The following is a 17,500-nucleotide window of genomic DNA, read 5'->3' on the forward strand; positions in this document are numbered from 1 at the left end:
TGGGTCTTGAGTCACTTTGTAGCTTCTTATTCATTTACAATTAAACACACACACACACGCACACACACAGAAACACACACAGAGTTAATCTGAGTCTGCAAAACTTTGCATGTGTGTAAATATATATTTACACACACACACACACACACATATGCACACACAGAAACACACATTTATCTACAACACACACACACACACACACACATATACATCTTTTATCTTTTCCTCATTTCAGTTACTAGACTGCAGCCATGCTGGAGCAGCGCCTAGAGAAATTTTAGTCAAACTAATCGTCCCCATTATTTTATTCTCAAGCCTGGTACTTATTTTACTGGTGCTCCAGTATGGCCGCAATAAAATGACTGAAACAAGTAAAAGAGTGGCTGTGTGGTAAGAAGCTTGCTTACCAACCACATGGTTCCGGGTTCAGTCCAACTGCGTGGCACCTTGGGCAAGCGTCTTTACTATAGCCTCGGGCCAACCAAAGTCTTGTGAGTGGATTTGGTAGATGGAAACTGAAAGAAGCCCGTCGTATAAATATATGTATATGTTTGTGTCTGTGTTTCCCCCCTGATAATAATAGCAATAGTCCTTTCTACTATAGGCACAAGGCCAGAAATTGGGAGGTGGTGGAGGGGAGTAGTCAATCACATCAACCCCAATGTTTCACTGGTAAATAATGATAATAATAAAAAGGAGTTTGGAGACTTGTACATCCCCTATTTTTATTTTGCAGCATATAACAATGGCCAACACATGTTTCCACTGCAGTGACTGCACACTGTTGCAATATTGTCAGAGCAGTTTCAATACAAATTAATAAACACCAGATAAAAACAAACCCCGAGATGTCTACACACTCACAACTGGACTTTTAGACAATAGAAATGAATATATTACACAATATATTTAATATTAATAAAGTAGGCGTAGGAGTGGCTGTGTGGTAAGTAGCTTGCTTACCAACCATATGGTTCCGGGTTCATTCCCTCTGCATGACACCTTGGGCAAGTGTCTTCTACTATAGCCTCGAGCCGACCAAAGCCTTGTGAGTGGATTTGGTAGACGGAAACTGAAAGAAGCCCGTCGTATATAGTTATATATATATATGTGTGTGTGTGTCTGTGTTTGTCCCCCAACATCGCTTGACAACCGATGCTGGTGTGTTAACGTCCCCGTAACTTAGCGGTTCAGCAAAAGGGACTGATAGAATAAGTACTAGGCTTACAAAGAATAAGTCCTGAGGTCGATTTACTCGACTAAAGGCGGTGCCCCAGCATGGCCGCAGTCAAATGACTGAAACAAGTAACAGAGTAAAAGTAGGCGGCCAAACCCTAACGAAAAATGAATTTAAACACACTCTGAACCAATCATAGCGCTGACGGCTATTAAGACAGACTAAGAACATTACAAAAACAACAGCCCCAACCTTGACCTATTTTAGGGCCAAGTTTCCCACCTGCCCCGTCCACAATGGAAGTGAGTTATGGGTCAGATTTCTGTAACTATAAATAGCAACATCCCTACCTTCTATAAAATACTATCTAACAAAAACTTCCTTCAACCAGTTGAACCATGTGTAGGTCATTGTAATATGCTGTATCTAATAATTGCAAAATAAATATTGTGGATGTACAAGTCTCTATTATTAATATTATTATTATTATTATTATTATTAATATGCTGTGTATAAATATATTCTTTTATTCTTTTGCTTGCTTCAGTGATGTTACTGTGACCATGCTTGAACACAGCCTTAAAGAGTGTTAGTTGAAGAAACCGACCCCAGGACTTATTCTTTGTAAGTACTTATTCTATCAGTTTCCTTAGCCGAACTGCTAGGTTACGGGGATATAAACACACCAACACCGGTTGTCAAGCAATGGCAGGTGAACAAACACACACATATATATATATACGATGGGCTTCTTTCTGTTTCCATCTACCAAATCCACTCACAAGGCTTAGGTCGACCTGAGGCCATAGTAGAAGACATTTGCCCAAGGTGCCATGCAGTGGGACTGAACCTGGAACCATGTGGTTGAGAAGCAAGCTTTTTATCATACAGCCACTCCTGCCCATATATATATATGGTTCTTGTGCGGGTGGCACATGAGATGCACCATTTTGAGCGTGGCCGTTGCCAGTACCGCCTGACTGGCTCCTGTAGGATTTTCGAGCGAGATCGTTGCCAGTGCCCCTGGACTGGCTTGTGCGGGTGGCACATAAAAGACACCATTTCGAGCGTGGCCGTTTTCGTGCAGGTGACACGTAAAAGCACCCACTACACTCTCTGAGTGGTTGGCGTTAGGAAGGGCATCCAGCTGTAGAAACTCTGCCAAATCAGACTGGAGCCTGGTGTTGCCATCCGGTTTCACCAGTCCTCAGTCAAATCGTCCAACCCATGCTAGCATGGAAAGCGGACGTTAAACGATGATGATGATGATGATGATGTATCTATATGTACATGTAGATGAAGGTATGTACATACATGTACATATATATGCATATCCTCATATATTGTTTATATATATATGTATATATATATATATATATATATATATATATATATATATATATATATATTTTACTTGTTTCAGTCATTTGACTGCGGCCATGCTGGAGCACCACCTTTAGTCAAGTAAATCGACCCCCAGGACTTATTCTTTGTAAGCCTAGCACTTAATCTATCAGTCCTTTTTTGCCGAACCGCTAAGTGACAGGGATGTAAACACACCAAACATCGGTTGTCATGCGATGTTGGGGGGACAGACACAAACAACAAACACACACACACATACACATACATATATATATACATATACGACGCGCTTCTTTCAGTTTCCATCTCCCAAATCCACTCACAAGTCTTTGGTTGGCCCGAGGCTATAGTAGAAGACACTTGCCCAAGGTGCCACGCAGTTGGACTGAACCTGGAACCATGTGGTTGGTATGCAAGCTACTTACCACAAAGCCACATATTTATATATATATATAAAACAATTATAATGATAGAAAATATGGAGACTGGATCACCTTCAAAATATATTTCCCTTCATTTTACAATGTCATACAGCATATTTCTACAGTTATGACGACCTACACAGGTTTCCACTGCACAGACTATGTGCAACTGGGTGTAATTTTCTGTGCAGCTTCATTTAAGGTCTTTCAACCAGCTTGGCATGCAGTTAGCCATAAACTGGAACATAACTGAGAGCTACCATGGTATCTGTACGGATAATACATTCCCCTCTTAACACACACACACACACACACACACACGTATGTGTTTATGCAGGTTGACCAAAGCCTTGTGAGTGGATTTGGGAGACGGAAACTGAAAGCCCTTCGTATATAGGTATGTGTGTGTGTGTGTATGTTTATTTGTCTGTGTTTGTCCCCCCAACATCGCTTGACAACCGATGCTGGTGTGTTTACAACCCCGTAACCTAGCAGTTCGGCAAAAGAGACCAATAGAATAAGTACTCGGCTTACAAAGAATAAGTCCTGGGGTTGTTTTGCTCGACTAAAGGCGGTGCTCCAGCATGGCCACAGTCAAAAAGACTGAAACAAATGAAAGAATATATATAGTACACTGTTGTGGAGAGATTTGGCTGTACTTTCTAGCATGGAAAATGACCTTGTAGAGGCAGTGTTGTATGTGTTCCCTCTGGACAACACCAAGAGCTCCGGGGGGGGGGGGAAAGGTGATTCGGTTCATTAAACCGGGACTCCCCCCACCCCACCCAGACACTCTCTTTCCAACCCACAGCTCCAGTCCTTAAATACAACAGCCCCCACCTTGGACCTTACTCTGCTCCCCCCCCCCCGCCTCAATCTCTTCCCACATTAATAACAAAGATGTGGGAACCAGGAGGGCCCTCCACCCCTGCCCCCCATCAGAGAAGGGTTATGAAGAAAGATCAAAGGAAAGTGTCTGCTGAGGGCGGAGGAGAAGAGGTGAAAGGGGAGGAGGGGGGTTGAGTTTCGTTTTAATGTACTTTATGTCATTTAACCCCAGGATAGTCCTGATCCAGGCAGGCACCAATTTTTATTCAGGCATAGTGTACCTAGGACTACATTATCTAATGTACAGTATAGGAGTTAGTATTAATAGCTATAGTTTTAGCCCCAGGTCAGTCCTGATCCAGACAGACCTATGATCAAAGACGTTCCCCCTGTGACCATCCCATCTTTTATTCAGGCATAGTGTATCTAGGACTACATTATCGAATGTATAGTATAGGAGTTAGTATTAGTGGTTATAGTTGTTGTTTAACCCCAGGTCAGTTTGCCGGGAGGCGAGGTATTCCTAGATGTACTTGCACCACAATTAGACAGGATGGTCATGGCTAGAACGCTTATTGATCACCAACACCGCTGCGCATACCAAACAAACAAACAAACACACCGGCAGCTCTCTGCAAATAAAAAAAAACCAAAAAAAAAAAACCAATGTCTCACTCCTCACCGCCACAACCACCATACTACCCCGGCGCTCCAGCCCCGACCACCATCCCCACCACCACCATTAACCATCATTCGAGCCCCCCCCCCCCGTAAACAACAGACTCCATCGCAGCAAACATTATCCACCCCCATCACCACCACCGCCAATACTATAATCTCACCCCGCCCGCCCACCCCCTCCACCAACCTATTACTAAAATTGACTCAGCCCCTTCGGCATTCCTTTGTAGTTGCTAATCTGGAAGATAACACCACCTTCCCCCCCCTCCGCCTCCGCCACCACCACGTCACCGATTGCCGCCAATAGTCTCGTGTCCTGCTGCTGCTGTCAATGGTGGTGGTGGTGGCGCTGTTGATATTGTTCAACAGGGTGTTTATTAACTACTACATCACAAACCACCGTCCCCACCACTACCACTTTGATGGCGGGGATATGGTGGTGGTGGTGGCGGTAGTTGTAGTGATGGTGGTAGTAGTAGTGGTGGTGGTGGTGGTGGTAGTGGTGGTGGTGGTGGTAGTAGTAGTCGTGGTGGTGGTAGTAGTCGTGGTGGTAGTAGTAGTGATGGTGGTAGTAGTAGTAGTGGTGGCGGTAGTGTGGTGAAGTTTCAACAGGGTGTTTTCATGGTGGCGGTGTCGTATTTACAGTGTCTGTCTGTGTCAGACATTTGACAACAAACACTCTTCCAAGCCACGGTGCTCCCCCCAACCACCTCAACATCACACTGTCTCACTTCCTCTTGCTACACCCCCCACTCTCCTCTTTCCTCTGAGACAGCAGCGCTAGGAAAGGGGGGGAATGACTGCTGCAGCAGTGGTGGCTATGGTGGTGGTAGTGGCGGTGGTGGTAGTAGTGGTGGTCATGGTGGTGGTAGTGGCGGTGGTGGTGGTGGTGGTGGTTATGGTGGTGGTAGTGGTAGTAGTGGCAGTAGTCGTAGTGGTGGTGATGGTTGCCATACTGATAGAAAGTAGTGGTGGTAGTGATGCTGGTATAGTAGAAATGATGGTGTTGGTGGTAGTACTACAGTATTGGCAGCAGTATGATAGTGTCATTGACGTGTGAGTAGTGTGGCGGATGTGTTGGTGGTGGTTGTATTGTGGTGTCATTAACATTGTGTCTTGGTGGTAGTAGAAGTATTTGTGGTGGGTGGGTGTGAGGTGGCTGTAGCTGTTGTTTAGCCCCAGGTCAGTCCTGATCCAGACAGACCTATGATCAAAGATGTTCCAGCCGTGACCAAAGATTTGTATGTGGATATGGTAGATGGAAACTGAAAGAATCCTGTGTGGGTCTTTGTGACTACATTTGCCTTCAACCACTGCAGGACAACCAATGTTGATGTGTCTACACCTCTTTAACTTAGCAGTTCAGCAAAAGAGACTGACAAAATAATTACCAAGTTACAGATTAAAACAAAAAAACCTAGAAGCAGTCAATTTGGTGGTGGTGGTAGTAGTAGTAGTAGTGGTGGTGGTAGTAGTGGTGGTGGTAGTAGTAGTAGTGGTGGTTGTAGTAGTAGTGGTGGTGGTAGTAGTAGTAGTGGTGGTTGTAGTAGTGGCAGTGCCCCCAGCATGACCATGGGCTAAGGATTGACACAAGTAAAAAAGACACATACACATAGGTGAGTTTGTACGTAATGGTTGTAAACAAGCATCACCGTCATACAAGCGGTGTCCCTAATTTCCAATCTTCTCAGACATGTCTCTGGTTACCATCATCACCATTTAACATCCGCTTCCCATGCTGGCATGGGTTGGACGGTTTGGCTGAAAACTGATGAGTCGGGTGGCTGCACCAGGTTCCAATCCGATTTGGCAAGGTTTCTACAGCTGGATGCTCTTCCTAACACCAACCACTCCCAAGAGTGCCACTGACCTGACACTGGCATCGGCCACAACTACAGTCTCACTTTGCTTGAAAGTGAGCAGAAAAGGCAGAGTGGACTTTAGCAGGATTTGAACTCAGAACATAAAGATGGACGGAAAACTGCTAAGCCCTTCGCCGGCCATGCTAACAATTCTGTCAGCTCACCGCCATAATAATAATAATAATAATAATACGACAGAGCTGTGACCTATATACACTGGAAGCTATGCCAACACTATGGAATAACAACAGAAAAAAGATGGTATAAACACACGCCAGAAAAGGTCACAGAAAACAAGAAAGAAACCATACTCTGGGATATGCCAATACACACAGATAGAGAAATTAAGGCCAATAGACCAGATATAGTTGTCAAAGATCATGAAGAAAAAAAATGCTTTCTAATTGGTTTATCAATACCAGCAGATGACAACGTTTCTCGAAAAGAAATGGAAAAACTTTCAAACTACAAAGACCTGGAAATAGAGGTAACTCGAATGTGGAATCTAAAAACAGAAACAATTCCTATCATAGTAGGTGCCTTAGGTATAATAAAACAATATTCAGACAAATACATAACAAAAACACCAGGACTTACAAATATATATAACATACAGAAAATTGCACTACTGGGTACTGCACACATCCTACGCAAAACACTTTCAATACAGTAAACATAAGAGCACCACAGCAAACCACAGCACATACCCAAGGCGCACAGAGCTGCGCTCGGTAGTGAAGTGAAAGCACGTTATGAAAATAAATCTACTGAATAATAATAACTCTTTCTACAACAGGCACAAGGCCTGAAATTTGGGGGAGGGGACCAGTCGATTAGATCAACCCCAGAATGCAACTGGTATTTAATTTATCGACCCTGAAAGGATGAAAGGCAAAGTTGACCTCGGCGGAATTTGAACTCAGAATATAGCAGCAGATGAAATATTGTTATATCCGAATACTTCGGAAGGTGCTCGAAAAATTAGGGGTGTTACCTTAGTTCACTGGTAGTGAACAGCTGACACCGTAGTACAGCTCCAGCGTTAGAAGCTGTGCAAAGGCAATGATAATAATAATAACCCTTTCTACTATAGGCACAAGGCCTGAAATTTGCAGTGAGGGGGACCAGTTGATTTTATTGACCCCCAGTGTTTCGCTGGTAACTTAATCTATCGACTCCAAAAGGATAAAAAGTAAATTTGATGTCAGCAGAATTTGAACTCAGAACACAGGGGCAGACAAAATACTGCTAAACATTTCGCCCAGCATCCTAACGATTCTACCAGCTCGCAGATAATAATAATGATGGCTTCAAATTTTGGCACAAGGCCAGCAAATTTGAAGGAAGGGGATTAAGTCGATCAGAAAATATCTCTATATGTCTATATTCGTTTATTTGTTTCAATCATTTGACTGCGGCCATGCTGGAGCACCGCCACCTTTAGTCAAACATGATCGACCCGAGGACTTATTCTTTGTAAGCCTGATACTTATTCTATCAGTCTCTCTTACCGAGCTGCTAAATTACAGGGACGTAAACACACCAACATCGGATGTCAAGCAGTGGTGGCGGGTGACAAACACAGACACACAAATATATATATATATATGTACAACGGGCTTCTTTCAGTTTCCATCTACCAAATCCACTCACAAGGATTTGGTCGGCCCGAGGCTATAGTAGAAGACACTTGCCCAAGGTGCCACGCAGTGGGACTGAACTCGGAACCATGTGGTTGGTAAGCAAGCTACTTACCACACAGCCACTCCACACACATTTGGAAGTACAGATGCGTAGAATGACATATCTTGTAACATGCGGCAGCATGCATTTGTAGGCAGGTGATGATTCACTCTACCCCCCTACACACACACACACTTTCAAGCAACTGTCATAGTTGGTTGCTTGAAGGCAAACAGCAGTGCACCACACCCACAGAGGCACATACACAGACGTACGTGCACACACACACACACACACACAGGGGCACATACAGACATGCACACATACCAAACTACAAACTCGGGATTTGCAGTCACCAATGAGTAGCGCAACTGAAATTATGGATTATCAATGGACGGCAGGGGGGGGGGGTAATTGTGTTTAAGGTGAAAATAATAGGATACCCCCCCCCACCAACACACACACACACACACACACTGTTCCAGATGTGTTGACAGTCTGAAGTTATGGCAAGTTGAAATGTGACCACCATCATGAAGAATGGGGTCCCAGCTCCCTTTTCTCTGTAGCGCTTGGGTGGTAGGATAAATAGTCACAGTGGTGTCTAAGGGGACACACACACCCCGTATCCCTTCACCCCACCACCACTTGATGAACGAGGGGGGGGGGGAATTAATAACTACATTAATTTTTATATGTATATATATATATATATATATTTTTCTGGATTCGAACAGTCTGGTGTTCTTTGTGAATGAAAAACCATGCCTTTTTCTTTCTAACTATCTGTGTGTGTGTGTGTGTGTGTGTGCGATTGTCTCCCTACCATTGCTTGACACCTGATGTTGGTGTGTTTGTGTCCCCATAACTCAGTGGTTCGGCAAAAAAGAGACCGATAGAATAAGCACTAGGCTTACAAAGAATAAGTCCTGGGGTCAATATCTTCGACTAAAGGTGGTGCTCCAGCATGACCATAAACAAATGCATAATAGAATAAAAGAATACATACACATACATATATAAATAATTATTTGGACTTTGGTTTTAAGTTCGGTGTTTACCATTAACCCTTTTGAGACCAACCCGGCTGAAACCACCTCTGGCTTTGTATTACAAATGTCTTGTTTTCATCAGTTTTGAATTAAAATCTTCCAAACTTTAGTCACAATTTATGTTCCTAACACTAGCTTAATGATAATTAAGTTATTTTACTAAATTCTTTGTTATATTTAAAATTAATTGAAGGAAACACAGAGCATCTCAACAGAAATATGGTAACAAATAAGGTTAAAGACAGTCAGTCAAATGTGCCTTCAGTTTGCACAAGATTTGGCTGCTATTTCTAGCAATTGAAACAAAATCGGCAAATTTACCATTTTGATGCCAACCTGGCTGAAACTGGCTCTGGTTCTGTAGTACAAAAGTCTTGTTTTCATAAGTTTTAGATTAAAATCTTCCACCAAACCTTAATCACAATTTATGTTCCTAACACCAGCTGAATGATAAAGTTATTTTACTAAATTCTTTGCTCTGGCACTACCAGTGCCACTTTACTGGCACTTGTGCCAGTAGTATGTGGAAAGCAACATTCGAGCGAGGGCAATGTCAGTGCCGCTGGACTGGCTCCTGTGCAGGTGGCACGTAAAAATACCATTTGAGCTTGGCCGTTGCCAGTACCGCCTGACTGGACCTCATGCCGGTGGCACGTAAAAGCACCCACTACACTCTCTGAGGGGTTTGGCATTAGGAAGGGCATCCAGCTGTAGAAAAACTGCCAGGTCAGACTGGAGCCTGGTGCAGGCATCTGGTTCATCAGTCCTCAGTCAAACCGTCCAACCTATGCCAGCATGGGAAGCGGACGTTTAACAATGATGATGATGATGATATTTAAAATTAAATGAAGGAAACACAGAGCATCTCAACCGAAATACGGTTACGAAAGGGTTAAAGTACTTTCACGATTTAGGCTTCCTGATGTCATCCACAATTATGATATAAACTGTCACTGGATCTACGTCAGAAATTCATTGAGTTTATAATGAATGAGGGAAATGGAAAATGGAATTGGCAAGAATCATATATATATATATATATATATATATATATATATATACATATATATATATATATATACATATATATATATATATATATATATATATACATATATATATATATATATACATATATATATATATATATACATATATATATATATATATACATATATATATATATATATACATATATATATATATATATACATATATATATATATATATACATATATATATATATATATACATATATATATATATATATACATATATATATATATATATACATATATATATATATATATACATATATATATATATATATACATATATATATATATATATACATACATATATATATATATATATACATACATATATATATATATATATATATACATATATATATATATATATACATATATATATATACATATATATATATACATATATATATATACATATATATATATATATATATATATATATATATATATACATATATAAAATAGAGATGTGTGTGTATTCGCTTTTGACATGAAAATGGCTTCACCAATTACTTCCATACTTGTGATACATAAATAATTTGAACTCGGACATATAATAGGGTCTTCATTTGATGTTTTTTTATTAAAAATTTAAAATATTGCTTTATATTTATTATAGGCACAGGAGTGGCTGTGTGGTAAGTAGCTTGCTTACCAACCACATTGTTCCGGGTTCATTCCCATTGCGTGGCATCTTGGGCAAGTGTCTTCTACTATAGCCTTGGGCCAACCAAAGCCTTGTCAGTGGGTTTGGTAGACGGAAACTGAAAGAAGCCCGTCGTATACATGTATATATATATATATATATATGTATGTGTGTGTTTGTGTTTGTCTCCCCAACATCGCTTGACAACCGATGCTAGTGTGTTTACGTCCCCCCATAACTTAGCGGTTCAGGAAAAAGAGACGGATATTTGTCCTCATCTTGTTTGTTGTTAACACAACGTTTTGTCTGATATAGCCTCCAGCCTTCATCAGGTGTCTTGGGGAAATTTCAAACCTGGGTTCTCATTCCTAAGGTGTTTTTCGATGTCGTTGTTGCTATTATTATTATCATTATTATTATTCAGGTCATGGGAATATGGCATAGTGGTTAAGAGCATGGGCTACTAACCCCAAGATTACAAGTTCAATTCCAAGCAGTGACCTGAATAATAACAACAACAACAACACTGAAAAATACCTTAGGAATGAGAACCCAGGTTTGAAATTTCCCCAAGACACCTGATGAAGGCTGGAGGCTATATCAGACAAAACGTTGCGTTTCACAACAAACAAGATGAGGACAAATATCCGTCAAATTTAAATAATGTAAATTTTTGTTTCGACTCCACAGCCCTGTGGTCATGCAGTGGGACTGACCCTGAGACCGCCTGGTTTGTAAGTGAACACCCACTCGGTTGCATCAAGAATGAAATGAAAGAAAAGAGGAGAAAGAGAGAGAGAAAGTAGGCACTTACTTGTTGAATAGGTTCAACCCTATCCTGTAGAGTCGTTTCCGCTCCTTGTCTCCGATACGTGAGGTGACGTGCTGGTCCGGGGTCACACTAATCCGAATTTTCCGCTGGTAACTGATGCTGTTTTCACTTCCGATGCTTATGTTTTCCGAACTAACGTTGTCCGAACTGGGCGAGCTGGAACACTGCCCGTCTACGCTCTCCGGTTCACTCGTCTCCGAGATGTTGCTCATCCGCTTCACCTCTCCGCCGCCTCCCCCACCACTGCCCTTGTTCATCATCGCCGACATGGCCGCCGTGCAGCCCCCCACCACCCCTACGCCACCGGCCGCCGCCGCCGCTGCCACGGCCGCGACGGTAGGGGCCGAAGGCGGCGCCGCTGCACCTGACCCGGAGCCACCAAGTACGCCAGTCGCGCTCTTCCGCTTCCAGATTGGCGATGCCTCCGGGCCACACCGATGTGAATGATGATGGTGGTGGTGTTGGTGGTGGTGGTGAGGAGGGGGAGCGACACCGGGGGTCACTTGCGGTGGCACGCCACCCAACACCTTCTTGTCCTTCAGTTCCCGCACACTGGAAACATTTCCTGCTCCCCCACCACTACCATTACCTCCACTGTTTACACCACCACCACCACCGCCACTACTACTGCCTCCACCGCCGCCGACGCCGCCTCCACCTCCTGTGCCGCGTAGTTTCACTTTCGAATTCACATAAAACTTTATCGATTCATCATTGAGTGACTTCCTGTCTCCGAGTCCCGTGTCCTCGGGGGACGCTAGATCAACTTTGATTTGAACCTCTGGCGGCAGCTCTGCTGCAAAGCCGGACTCTGGGTAGAGCCGGCCCATGCTGTCGCACGAGCCGCCGTGGCCGTCCTTGGTGGCGTGCAGGCGTGGGTCGAGTTGCTCGACAGACGACAGAGATGACAGGCCGGCCGGTTTGTGATGATGGCCGATCAACGAACCAGCTTCCTGACTGCTGCCGTCGCTATGCACGCTGTCGCTATGGAAACTATCGCTCAAAATGTCCGTCTCTTTGCTCTCCAGAAGATTTTCGAAATCCAGGCTGTGCAGGTCGACCGCGCTCTCGACGGGGGTCGCCTGCGGAGAATCACTAGCACTGCTGTCGTTCAGCTCCGGGTAGGAGTTGCGGTTGTTATTCGGCTCCTGCTGCTGGTGTTGGATCGCGTTCGCCGTGCTGGATGCTGTTATCGGCGTCGAAGAAGAAGAAGAAACAGGGCTCTGGCTTGCGTTCGTCGCCTGTCGCCGATTGTTGCTGTTGCCACCGACTGCAACCCCGGCAACGACGCCACAGCACGTATTGTTGCTCCCTTGCTGCACCTTGCCGCAACTGTTCTTGTTGTCCCCCTTCTTCTCCGACACCGTCCCCACCACCGTCTTCTCATCCCCGTCGCCACCGCCGCCACTGCCCTTCGCCGTGATCTCGTTCTCGACTCGCCTCTCGTACGCTTCCCCTTCTCCCCCCTCCTCCTCCTCTTCCTCCTCCTCCTCCTCCTCCATCACGTTCTCACTGGGAATGCAGCTGAGGTCAATCTCGGCCGACCTCTCCAGCCGGCGCTTCTCCTTGCGTTGCTGTGCGGTCCTTCTCAGGCCTTCCACCTTCAGAGAGGCATCTAGTGACATCTGGTGATACTGCTGCTGAAGGTGGTGGTGGTGATGCAATCGATTGTCGAGGTTCTTCCGCGCCTCAATCTCCGCGATTCGCTTCCGCACGCTCTCCGACTTGTCGTGGTCCAACAGCTTCTGTTTGCTGTCCGCCGTCATCGCTCCACCGGCCACGCTATAATTCTGCAACCCGTCGCAGCCAGCTGCGATTCCACCCACCGTGCCTGCGCCGCCTGTCGCCGATGTCGTCGTCGTGGTATATTGCATCATCTCACAGCTGATTCTGTCCGTCCAGACGGTGTTGCTGCGTCCCAGCTCCGACAGACGCTTCGACAACCGGCGCTCGCCGACCGAGTTGCGCAACTTCTCAAAGTTCTTGTTCATACAGTACTTGCGGAAAGCGCGCTGAATCACACGTGCCGCGCGCCTCGAACGGATCGTGCCTCCGTACTTCCTCTCCAACATCTCCAGCTGTTTCTCCTGTAAGTCTTGCGAGAGTTCATACGAGCTGGAGTGCACTCGCGACCTCTTGATCAGCTCATCATCTGAACGCTTAAACGAACGTTGCCTCTGTACCTGTTGACGCTGTGCACTATTGCACCCGCTCCCGCTTCCACCTAGGCTGATAAGACCCCCACAGCCATGCAAACCAGTTCCAACCATGGTGCTGCCGCTCAGCGAGGTTTGGCTCACCAATTTCGGGCGCCCCCCGCCACTGTATGTCTCATTTGACGATAACGAACAGCTGTTCACATTGGTGGCTGGTGAGGTGGTGGTATTCGTGGTGGTCGCCACACTGCTCCCCATACTGCCGCCGCTGCTGCTGCTGTTGCTGCCTATTTTGCTGCTTGCACCTGGTGCCGCCGGCGCTGGCGTCGGACTCGGTGTCACGTGTGACTTCTGTGGGAGGTCTTCGTTTGACCTGGCGCTAGTAACACTGCAAAGACACAAAAAAAGAAAAACAAAATATAAATACACATGTTAAATATTGTGTATACTGTGAGTGTGTGTGTATATATATATATATATATATATATATATATACACACACACTATATATATATATATATACATACACACACTATATATATATACACACACTATATATATTCTACATAAATATATATACACACATTAAATATCTTATATGCAAATATAGACACAAATATTTTCTATACAAATATACACACATCAAATACTTTATATGTGAATATACACAAATTAAATATTTTATATACACATTAAATAGCATATACAAATATATACACATTAAATAGCTTATATGCAAATATACACATTAAATACTTTATATGCAAATATACACACATTAAATATTTTAGATACACATATTAAATATCATATACAAATATATACACATTAAATATTTTATATGCAAATATATACACGTCAAATAATTTATAATCAAATATATACACACACTAAATATTTTATGCACAAATATATGCATATACAGACGCACAGGCACAGATGTGTGTGACAAGAAGTCTGCTTCCCAACCACATGGTTCTGGGTTCAATCTCACTGTGTGACATCTTGGGCAAGTGTCTTCTGCTCTAGCTTTGGTTTCACCAAAGCTTTGTGACTGGATTTGGCCGACAGAAACTGAAAGAAGCCTGTCATATATATGTATGTATGTATATACCGTAAATCCTTGAGTATAATACTCTTTTACTCTCTCTTTTACTCTTTTACTCGTTTCAGTCATTTGACTGTGGCCATGCTAGAGCACCGCTTTTAGTCGAGAAAATCAACCCCAGGACTTATACTAACTCCTATACTATACATTAGATAATGTAGTCCTAGATACACTATGCCTGAATAAAAGATGGGATGGTCACAGTTGGAACATCTTTGGTCATAGGTCTGTCTGGATCAGGACTGACCTGGGGCTAAAACTATAGCCACTAATACTAACTCCTATACTATACATTAGATAATGTAGTCCTAGATACACTATGCCTGAATAAAAGATGGGATGGTCACAGTTGGAACATCTTTGGTCATAGGTCTGTCTGGATCAGGACTGACCTGGGGCTAAAACTATAGCCACTAATACTAACTCCTATACTATACATTAGATAATGTAGTCCTAGATACACTATGCCTGAATAAAAGATGGGATGGTCACAGTTGGAACGTCTCTGATCATAGGTTTGTCTGGATCAGGACTGACCTGGGGCTAAACAAGCACACACACACACCCCACCACCACCTCTTATATATGATGATGATGATGATGATGATAGTGGCCGATGTGAAACTGATGAAGAGATCAGTAATAGTCATACGTGATGACGATGATGAGGTTAACGAGGTTAATGAAGACACCTGCTGCTGACTGATGGTAGCCGTGGTAACGATAACGAGAACAATGATCCTAATTATAACGATGACAGTGATGCTGATGATGCTGATAAGGGATTCTGATGAAAATTTCCTTACACAAACCCCGTTTGTTTGCGTGTGTGTGTGTGTGTGCATACTTGTGTATGTGTGTGTGTGTGTGTGTGTGCATACTTGTGTATGTGTGTGTGTGTGTGTGCATACTTGTGTATGTGTGTGTGTGTGTGCATACTTGTGTGTGTGTGTGCATACTTGTGTATGTGTGTGTGTGTGCATACTTGTGTATGTGTGTGTGTGTGTGTGTGCATACTTGTGTATGTGTGTGTGTGTGTGTGCATACTTGTATATGTGTGTGTGTGTGTGTGCATACTTGTGTGTGTGTGTGCATACTTGTGTATGTTTGTGTGTGTGTGCATACTTGTGTGTGTGTGTGCATACTTGTGTGTGTGTGTGCATACTTGTGTATGTGTGTGCATACTTGTGTGTGTGTGTGTGCATACTTGTGTATGTGTGTGTGTGTGCATACTTGTGTATGTGTGTGTGTGTGTGCATACTTGTGTATGTGTGTGTGTGTGTGCATACTTGTGTATGTGTGTGTGTGTGCATACTTGTGTATGTGTGTGTGTGTGTGCATACTTGTGTATGTGTGTGTGTGTGTGCATACTTGTGTATGTGTGTGTGTGTGTGTACAACATCTCTCACACAAAGGGCATCGTTTATATCTAGGTGTATACGCAAACACACACACACATCCATACACACAATACCAAATGTGTGTGTGTGTGCATGGCTTAATGGTTATGGTGTTGCATTCACGACTGCGAGATCATGGGTTCAATTCCCAGACTAGGCATTGCGTTGTGTTCTTGAGCAAAGCACTTCATTTCACGTTGCCCTGCAATCATTTCGTTATCTGACACGTGGCACATGGGGATGTCGATTTGATGGAGAGAGAGAGAGAGAGCTTGTGTGCCACACAAACATTTGATCACTATAACCAAATCATCTGTCTGGTTGTGGAATTCTCAAACGTCGTCAAACGACGGGGCAGTCCGTCGTATATTCTTTGCTTTCCTTTTTGTGTTTGTTTCAGTTATTTGATGGCGACCACGCTGGAGCACTGCCTTTAGACGAACAAATCAGCCCCAGGACTTATTCTTTGTAAGCCTAGTACTTATTATATCGGTCTCTTTTACCGAACCGCTAAGTTACAGGGACATGAACACACCAGCATAGGTTGTCAAGCGATAGTGGGGGAGGGAAGACAAACACAGACACACAAATACACACACACACATATATATATACGATGGGCTTCTTTCAATTTCCATCTACCAAATCCACTCACAAGGCTTTGGTCGGTTTGAGGCTATAATAGAAGACACTCGCCCAAGGTGCCACAAAATAAAAAAGCAAAATATGGCAAAAATGTTCGTTTTTGCACTCCGTATTAAAATTGACACTGAATTAACAGCCGTAAACAAAATTACACACAATTTGCTTCTAAAGTAAGCTAAAAGTAATGGCTATCAAATGTCAAAAGGAAAAAAAATCATAACATTGACAAAAGTCATTTAAAATCGTCATAACTCTCTAATTATGAAAAATGAAATTATTTTCTTGCCAACCCAATATATATGTGTGTGTGTGTGTGTGTGTGTGTGTGTGTGTGTGTGTGTGAATATTTTCTAAGTTGATACAAGTTCATATAATACAAACACACATCTATACACAAAGACACACACACACACACAAAGATGTACACCTACACATACACATGTATATACATACAGATGTACACACCCATACATGTATACATACAGATGTACACACACACAAATATATACACAGATGCATACATACACACACACTCAGGGGTACACACATACACACACGTATACACACAGATGTACACACCCATACATGTAT

The 17,500-nt window shown here is 43.2% G+C and overlaps 1 protein-coding gene across 7 annotated transcripts in view; it reads right to left on the reverse strand.

Annotated features, from left to right (window-relative positions):
* LOC106874315 (uncharacterized) overlaps positions 1 to 17,500 on the reverse strand; it is a 297,482-nt gene that overhangs the window by 75,089 nt on the left and 204,893 nt on the right. For all 7 annotated transcript variants that reach the window (XM_089345559.1, XM_089345556.1, XM_089345554.1 and 4 more), the window contains exon 2: positions 11,583 to 14,144. In XM_089345559.1, the coding sequence (XP_089201685.1) occupies positions 11,583 to 14,144 (2,562 nt within the window). The remainder of the gene's footprint in view (positions 1 to 11,582; positions 14,145 to 17,500) is intronic.

The sequence above is a fragment of the Octopus bimaculoides genome, chromosome 29 (genome assembly GCF_046866305.1).
Source record: "Octopus bimaculoides isolate indiv1 chromosome 29, ASM4686630v1, whole genome shotgun sequence".
Lineage (NCBI taxonomy): Eukaryota > Metazoa > Mollusca > Cephalopoda > Octopoda > Octopodidae > Octopus > Octopus bimaculoides.